At 41.9% G+C, this 9050-nt stretch overlaps 1 protein-coding gene across 1 annotated transcript; it reads left to right on the top strand.

Annotated features, from left to right (window-relative positions):
• The first annotated feature begins 1794 nt into the window (after positions 1-1794).
• Positions 1795-4890, top strand: LOC138415849 (PRAME family member 8-like). Its single transcript, XM_069544394.1, has 3 exons — positions 1795-2081; positions 2437-3009; positions 4338-4890. The coding sequence occupies exons 1-3, from the start codon at positions 1795-1797 to the stop codon at positions 4888-4890; spliced, it is 1413 nt and encodes a 470-aa protein (XP_069400495.1).
• The last annotated feature ends 4160 nt before the right edge of the window (positions 4891-9050 follow it).

The following is a 9050-nucleotide window of genomic DNA, read 5'->3' as shown; positions in this document are numbered from 1 at the left end:
GAAAAGCCTTTAGTGTCCTTCTTTCCAAGAGAAAAACAAAACCACATGCATGAGGCTGTTTGAGTCATTCACAGGGCCCCTTTAGGAAGGGCCACCACCACACTGCCCAGCACCTACCCTTAGTTCTCACAGGATTGACCAGATGTTCTCTGTCAGGGATTAAGCCTGGAGGACCAACCACATCTCTGGTTGCAAGCCTCTGTGAATAAACTCATAATCTGCCATTTCCCATATAAGACCTAAGTGTGAACTTGAAACAAATAAGAGTTTATTTTGTTTCCTTTAGATATAACACCACTGGTTTTATGAAGCTGTTTTAATTCTAGGATATTTAATAATTTTAATTTGGATAAAAATCATGCAAGAGTGAGGTTTTCCAGGCATTGTCTTGGGGTTTTTTTTTCTGTATAATATTTGGGACACATAATCCCTTCCCTTACTCCCACCCAGGGATACACTATCCATATTAGCAAAACTCAATCCTATTTTGTGGAGTGAATCAATGAAAAAGTCCTAGATTCTACTCCCTCCCTCATTCTTTCTCTTTCCTGTAGATACCAAATCATCTGGAGATATACTGTAACCCAATCAGGATTAACCTGAGAGGATTTGTGGAATCTAATCAGGTAATGACTTCTGATTGGAAGTTAGCAGTTGAAAGGAGGGCAGATGTGATTAGAAAGTTCTATAAAAGCCTCAAGCACCAAAGACGAGACTCAGAAACTTCTCAGTGTGGAGTCACTGCCTGTGTTCTCCCCCAGGACTGAGGACTGAGCAGCCCCAGAACCACATCTGAGCTGGTAAATTATCAACCTCAGGGAAGATATTCTGCCAATGGTCAGTGTGTACTAAAAGGTAGAATGTGATCTGGCATGACAGGAAGAGTTTTCCTTTTCTTTTGGTTAAACAAATTACAGGCTTTCCTTTGGCCTCAAAGTGTAGCTTTGCCTTCATCCTAAACATTTTGATTTTGGCTTTGACTTATTCCCTGGTGGCTCAGATGGTAAAGTGTCTGTCTACAATGCGGGAGACCTGCGTTCAATCCCTGGTCTGGGAAGATCCCCTGGAGAAAGAAATGGCAATCTACTCTAGTACTATTGCCTGGAAAATCCCATGGACAGAGGAGCCTGGTAGGCTACAGTCCCTGGGGTTGCAAAGAGTCGGACATGACTGAGCGACTTCACTTTCTATCTAATGTAAATGTCTTATCAAACAGTTCTTGTTAATAAAGACATCTAACTATTGGAAATGCTGTTTCTTGACATTTAAAGTTTTTACTTTATGCACAAATTGCATTGCTTTTAGAAGGTATCTCCTTAATCCTTCCTAGTAAAGTTAACTTTGGAAACTAAGGACTGAAACTGTGTTCCACAAGAACTTCTTGCCCCATAATTTGGGCTGAACATGATACTTTAAAGGTTTTCACCCAAGAGAAAGGGAGTCAACTTGTTCAGTCTCCTGATACAAAGGTGCAAGAGGGACATACATTAAGCAAACAGTGGAAAGAAATGGAGGAGCTATTGGTTGCCTTGCTTTCTTCTTGGTACTTGTAAGATTCTTGCTCTAGTGCCAGAAGAGGCAGAGCTATGGCTTAGTGCCACCAAATATAGCCTGGAAGCCTGAAAAACTGAGTTTCTTCCTTTCTGGTTCATCATTTCCAAGGTGATGACTTTGGCTCTGGTTTGATTTCCCTGAAGGATGGGGAGAGAGACCACTGTTATGGGTATGACTGACCTGAGAAGGATGCTTTGTTCCCTTGCATTTTCACAGGATTCCATTAAGAGAAGAGTCAGGATGAGTGCTCGCAACCCACCCAGACTTGTGAACTTGGCAGCAATGAGCCTGTTGAGAGATGAGGCCTTGGCCATCTGCTCTTTGGAGTATCTGCCCATGGAGCTCTACCCACCGCTATTCATGGCCGCCTTCTCTCTCAGACGCAGTGAGACTCTGATGGCCATGGTGCAAGCCTGGCCCTTTGCCCGCCTGCCTCTAGGGGGGCTGATGAAGAAGCCTCACCAAGAAACCTTAGAAGCAGTGCTGGATGGACTTGATGTCCTTCTGGCCCAGGAGGTTTACCCCAGGTGAGTCTGATCCAGGTAGCGTGGCAGGGTCTTGGATGTCCTGGAAGGGACTGCTGGTGTCAGGGAGAGTGAATGACCAAAGGGCAGACCAGAGACTTCTGAAAAAGCTCAGAAGCCTTGAGCACTGCTGAGATCACATTGGGAAATACCTTACAAAAGTGTACTAGGAAGGATGGAAGATGAAAAGGACTAGAGGAAAGTGAGCAAGAGAGGAAAGAGAAAAGACAGAAGGTGATAACAGGAATGTGAAGTAAAAGCAAAGATGGGAAGTTAGAATGTTGCCTAAATTCTGAGGCTGTAGTTTCATTCCGTGTGTATTTTAAAGAATCTTAGCAAATCTTCTGTTTCCCCATAGGAAGTGCAAACTGCGGGTGCTGGACTTGAGAAATACTGGCCAGGACTTCTGGAACATGTGGTCTGGAGACAAGTCCCATGTGTCCTCAAGTTCACTGATGGCATCAGTGGCTAAGAACATGTCAAGGACAAAGCACTCCTTGGCTCCCTTGGAGATGTATGTAGATCTTTGTCTCAAGGAAAAGACCTGGAGCAAATGTATCACCTACCTCTTCTCGTGGGTGGAGCAGCGGAAAGGCTCCATACACTTGTGCTGTAAGAAGATGAAGATTGTTTCAAGGTCTAAGGACACTATTAAGAAAGTTTTCCGAATAGTGAAGCTGGACTGTATTCAGGAGGTGGAACTGAATTTCACCCAGAAGCTGTCCACCCTGGCCAAGTTTGCTCCTCTCCTGGGCAAGATGAGCAATGTTCAGAAACTCATTCTCTCTCCCATTCATAGGTCTGCTGCTGAGGAACAGGACCATCAGGCTCTTCTGCAGTTTACCTCTCAGATCCTCAGACTGCAGTACCTCCGCTATCTCCGTATGGAAGGTCCATCTTTCCTTGAAGGCCGCCTGAACCAGATGCTCAGGTGAGGGGACCAGCACTGGTTGAGCAACAGTGAACACATTAGTAAAATATCAAGTGTATTGTCTCATTTGCTGCTCTACTGTGAAGTGTGGTAACACATAAGTAGAGCAATCAAGGTGTGAGAAAGCTGGTATAGAAGTTCTGGAAAGAGACATTAGGTTAGGAAGCTACAAATTAGGAGGCATAGTTATAGTGCGGGCATATATGTGATTTCTTCTTTGGGAAGAGATATCTCTGTTCGATGACAGGTTAATGAAGATGGCATTGACAAGGAAAAACCTAGATCAAGCTAAAAGAACCTTGAAAGCTCTTTTTCCTCATCTATCAAGCAGAGTACAGCATACACCACTTCCTCAGGAGGATGAATGAAGATAATGGTTGCACTAGAATGTGCTCAGTAGAGAGCCTGAGACAGAGTCTCCATCAAGTGTGGACACTACTTAATTTTAGTCCTGGGAGATGAGATAAACATGTTTTTAATTCAGATCCCTTCAGTCCAGGCTGGGCTCCAGATGCCTGTTATCTCTGGCCAGGTGAGGCACGCGGAAGATGTGTAGAAACAGTAAGACCCCACACCATGCCTAGCGTCTGCCAGTCTTCAGCGACTCCCATCCGGGCATCATCTACATACCTTTTATCCCTGTTCACTCTCCTTTTGTCTCTGCTTCATTACCATCATCTTCAGAATCATGCATTTCCCGTATATTATTTAGTTACATTATATGCAACCCAAGACCATCTTTACGGATTTGCACTTTAAAAGTAATGGAGACACAAGGAGAGTGAACAATGATAGAAAGTTTGTAGATGATGCCCGGATGGGAGTTGCTGAAGTCTGGCAGCCCCAGGGCATGGTGTGGGGTCTTATTGTTTACACACGTCCTCCAAGTGCCTCACCTGGCCAGAGATACAGGCATCTGGAGCCCAAGCATGGACTGAAGGGATCTGAATTAAAAACATGTTTATCTCATCTCCCAGGACTAAAATTAAGTAGTGTCCACACTTGATGGAGACTGTGTCTCAGGCTCTCCCTACTGAGCATATTCTAGTGCAACCATTATCTTCATTCTTCCTCCTAAGTAAGTGGAGTATGTTGTACTCTGCTTGATAAATGAGGAAAAAGAGCTTTCAAGGTTCTTTTAGCTTGATCTAGTCACACATGAAAATGGCAGGACTCAGCCTGGAATGAGTCTGGGCATTCTGGATATTGAATTTTATCAGATGGTAACAACAACTTGGTTTCAGACCAATCATTTACCTCTCAAATGGAGGTCACTTATCACTCTGGTTTCCCAGAACTAATTACTTGTTTTTTTCTTTTTCCTCCAGATGCCTGAAGATCCCCTTGTACAACATCTCAATAACCAACTGCCTGCTTACAGAATCAGACTTGACCCATCTGTCCCAGAGTCCAAAAATCTGTCAGTTAAAGGGCCTGAATCTGAGTGGTGTTACCCTGACCAACTTTTGTCCCAAGCTCATCCAGGGTCTGCTGGAAAAAGTTGCAGGTACTCTTGAAGAGCTGAACTTAAACCTGTGTGGGATTATGGACTCCCTCCTCACGGTTCTTGTGCCTGCCCTGAGCTGCTGCTCCCAGCTCAGGGTCTTCAGCATGTGTGGAAACCTCATCTCCATGGCTGTCCTGGAGAATCTCCTGCGTCATACTGATGGGTTGTCTGCTTTACGTCTAGAGTTTTATCCTGCCCCTCGGGAGAGTTACAGCTCTCTGGGTATTCTTCACCAGGAGAGACTTGCCCAGCTAAAAGCTGAGCTTTGGCAGCTCCTTACAGATTTAGGGCGTCCCAGGAAGATTTGGATTAGCCCCAGCCCCTGTCCTTACTGTGGTGAGGACGTGTGTGATCATCTGAATCGCAATGCATAATTATGTAATACCCTGCCTCTATCAGAAGGTGGTTGCCTCTATCAGAAGCATTCTTCTGGATACTTGGAAACTGAAGTCTAGGACATAGGTATATTATGAAGGGAAAAATACACCCATGATTTCTGATACCAGCTCAGTGTCATTGAGAAAAGTAAACATGATCCAGCAGGGGTGCAGGATTCTAGTAGGATATGTTGACTTGGGGAGTTTGGGATTTATTTAGAGACATGTTTATGGAGTCAAATATGAACCTAAATTTCTGGAGGTTCAGTTTTAGACACACATGTTCGAGTTATTTCTGTATGCACAATTGTAGAAATGATCAGAAATAAAGAGACCTTCAGTGTAAACTAATAAATGCTGACCATGATATTATTCCGATTTCTGTGTTTGCATCTCATGGATCTCTAGTTACTGATGGTGGTGAGGGGAGCACTTTGTTGCCTATGATCTGAAACTCCATCATTCCCTAGTTATATTTTTCCTTTTGCTTTTTTACTTAGTTCTGTGGGTTAACACAAACAACAAAGGAAAAATACTCACTGGTCCTCAACAATACATCTCTGTCATGGGTGGGAACTGATATGCATGTTCCTATGAGAAAAATTCTAAAATCATACAGGCATGAAACAATTTTTTTATGTTTATACTATATTTTAAAAGTATATTGTTTGAACACTAGTTCATGTAAATAAAAGTTTCATTTTATTCCCATAACACTTATTGGTCTTCCTTATTGAGGAAGATTAGTGTAGCATGTTTTGACATTAGCATATCAGGTTGTATAATAAAATAGCTGTAACACACAACATATAACTTATACTTGTCCATCTGTTTCTTCAGCTCCCCACTATCTGCTTCAATCAGCTGCAGATCCATTATAACATATTTATTAAAATTCTCTGTATCTCCTGTTTTACTAGTCTATTATGATGCAGAAAATGTTTCCCCTTGTTCCCTCTTCTCATATCTAGAGTTGCACTATTATAAATATTCTCTATATGGTTGTAGATACAATTGACGGCCTTAAGATATTTAGCTATGTGTGAAGCCTGGGTTTCCATTGGGTAGTGCAGGAGACACTAATTTTATACAGTAGATGGTCTATAAGATATATAGCTCATTACAGTTATAAATTCATTAGCGTAATGTGAGGAGATATAACACAGTGAGGAAAGACACGACATAAATAATTTGAAAGCAAGTTAGGACAAATTAATGACTAGTAAAATGAGTTGTCATCTGGTAGCAGTAATTCATCAAGTTAACAGAGGAGCCTGCTGGAGAAGCCAAATTCTGCAGGAATCAGGTAGAAAGAAAAAGATAAATGCTTCATCTTCATTTACAAAGGCATAGGTTATGAATTTGTTGCAGGTAAAAAGAAAAGTTTTGTGGAAAGCAGAGTTTATTATTAGCATGTGTAAGTACCATTGAGCTGAAGTTGGGAGCATAAATAAGCTGAAGTTGGGAGCATAAATAATGCTTTCCAAACCAGTTTTTGATTTGTTCATTTGTTTTAAAATAAGGTACAAAGGTTAGTTATTACACGGAGGCATTTTTCTCCACTTTCTAGTTTTTTTTAAAATATATGTCCCAAAGTGGCTTTTAGTAAAAGTTCTCTAGGGGTGGGAGGTAGGTTCAAGAGGGAGGGAATATAAGTATGTTTATGGCTGATTCATGTTGCTCTACAGAAACCAACACAACATTGTAAAGAAATTATTCTCCAAACATACAATTTTAAAAGAAAGTGAGATCATATTCTTTGCAGCTAATGGAATCTTGAAACACAATATCATTTGTACAAAAGTAAAATGCATATTCTCAAAAGTAAATTAAAATTTAAAAAATTCTCTAAAATTTTCCAATTTTCTCCAATTTAAGGATTTCTTGATGAGTAGTATTTTAAAAACAATTTACACCGATAAAGATACAATAGGCATTCCACAAGACAGTGCAAATGTTGTACCCTTCATAAGCTCTAGAAAGCTTCCTCCCCCAAAATGGTCTAAGAAAGTAAAAAGTCCTTTTTATACAAGTTGGTGAAACAAAGGTTGAGATAACAAAGGTCTTTGAAAGTTGGCACAGCCGAAAGGCTGCTCGGAATCCCAGTCTATTTATTGTCAGATGTGCAACATATGTGTACCTTTCTAATGGCAGTGACCAAGATATCAATAGGGGGAAAAAACCACCTAAGATCAGGTAGAACAATTGCATCTCAAAGAATTAGATAAATGCAAGTTACTCCTAAAAGGACTTTTGTTTCTTTAAGGTTAGAATTCTGAAAAAAAGTATTTTATCAGGTTGGCTTTTCCTAACTGTGTGCAAAACTCAAATATGGAATGTCGAAAGGACCCCGTTTGGCCCACTCTTGTCATGGGGCTGAATAAAATTTGCCTTCAGACTTAAAGCTGTGTCTGTCTATAATTTTCTTTGGCACAACTTCCACAGCTGATGACTACTCAGGCAGGAAAGGTTCTGAATATCCCTCAGATTCCCACATGCCTGAGAATGACCAGTTTGGAGTCTGGCCACTGTTGGAGTTTCTCATATTAGCCCATGAGTTTTCTTCAGAGAATTCTTGTTTGGTTGATTGACTGATTCTTGTTTTTGGCTGTGCTAGGTCTTCATTGCTGTGTGGACTTTCCCTGGTTGTGATGAACAGGGCCTGCTCTTAATTGTGGTGCTCGGGCTTCTCACTGTGGTGACTTCTCTTGTTAGGAGCACAGGCTCTAGGGTGCACAGGTTTAAGTTGTTGTTGCCCATGGGCTCAGTAGTTGGAACTCAAAGGCTCCAGAGTTCAGATTCAGTAGCTGTTGCCTTGTGGCCAGCAAGATCTTCCTGGGCCAGGGATTGAACCAGTATCCCCTGCATTGTAAGATTATTCTTAACCACTGCACCACCACAGAAGCCCCAGGTTTTTTTTTTTTTTTAATTATTGAAGCATAGTTAAATCAGATTGTTGTGTTTAACTTTTACTGTAGAGCATCTTCAGAGTGTCTTCACTTTGGTGGCCACAGGTGTATAAGAATTGTTTGGGTATCAAATAACGGGTGGGTGAGATGCACGGACAATTCTTATAGAATAAATAGTCTCCCTTTATGCATGACCTTAAATTTCAAAGAAATCTTTATATGATGTATCCCAAAGTAGGAGTCACTCCTAAATGTGGTAAAACATTAAACACCAATAAGAACTGTATTTAGTGCAGAAAAGGTGTTGGTATTTATGAAGAGAAAACCAGAATTTTATTTCTGTGCCTAAGGTGTCACCTTGATCAGAATCTGTGTGGAACTTAGCTAGGTCTGAGGAAACAGTAGTGATCTAAATATACTTGAAAAGCGTCCTTTGAAATTATGGTTTATTTGACTTCTAAGACCCCCGAAAATTGGCTGGGAAAATTTGCCATCCAGAAAGTGTCCTCAGTGAGAAAAGAAAAAGAAACTTAAAACCTTTCCTGGTGGCACTTGCCTTTGGATGACAGAGTTATTTGGGACTGAGCCAGGTTTATATCTTCTCTGGCTCCAAGTTCCCCAAAAGCCCACAGTACAGGAGTAGCAGCAGCAAGTTGTGCAATTTACCTCTGAGTTTCTCAAGCTGCGACATCTCCAGTATCTCTATCTGGACTCTCACTACTTCCTTGAAGTCTGCCTGGACCAGATGCTCAGATGAGTGTGGACTGCTGGCAGGGTAACAGTGAACACAACACTGGCTTGTCAGGTGCACAGGGTCCTTAGCTGCTTTCTCCTGAGCTGTGGTATCACCTCGCCTCTGAAATTAAGGTAGAAGAACACGCAGGGACACCATGCTAGGTTTCCCCTCATAGCCCAGTAGGTAAAGAATCTGCCTGCAATGCAGGAGACCTAGGTTCAATCCTGGGTCAGGAAGATCCCCTGGAGAAGGCAACCCACTCCAGTATTCTTGCCTGGAGAATCCCATGGACAGAGGAGCCTGTCAGGCTACATACAGTCCATGGGGTTGCAAGACTTGGACACGTCTTAGCAACTAAACCACTGCCATATTAGAAAGCTAAGGATGGGGTGGTTTTGATCCAGCGAGGCTGGGCATGGGTTCTTCCTTAAGAAGGGAAATCTTATGTCAGATGACTTAGGAAAACAGGTAAGTGAAGAGAACATTAAAGAAGGGAAATCACTTCAGACCTG

The sequence above is a fragment of the Ovis canadensis genome, chromosome 12 (assembly GCF_042477335.2).
Source record: "Ovis canadensis isolate MfBH-ARS-UI-01 breed Bighorn chromosome 12, ARS-UI_OviCan_v2, whole genome shotgun sequence".
Classification (NCBI taxonomy): domain Eukaryota; kingdom Metazoa; phylum Chordata; class Mammalia; order Artiodactyla; family Bovidae; genus Ovis; species Ovis canadensis.
Note: the sequence above shows the minus strand (reverse complement) of the source record. Positions and strands in the feature narration are given on the sequence as shown.

Coding starts and splice junctions, on each gene's coding strand:
- LOC138415849 (XM_069544394.1), top strand. CDS start 1,795: ATGAGTGCTCGCAACCCACCCAGACTTGTGAACTTGGCAGCAATGAGC. Junction 2,082..2,436: donor GCCCAGGAGGTTTACCCCAG/GTGAGTCTGATC, acceptor GTTTCCCCATAG/GAAGTGCAAACTGCGGGTGC. Junction 3,010..4,337: donor CGCCTGAACCAGATGCTCAG/GTGAGGGGACCA, acceptor TTTTTCCTCCAG/ATGCCTGAAGATCCCCTTGT.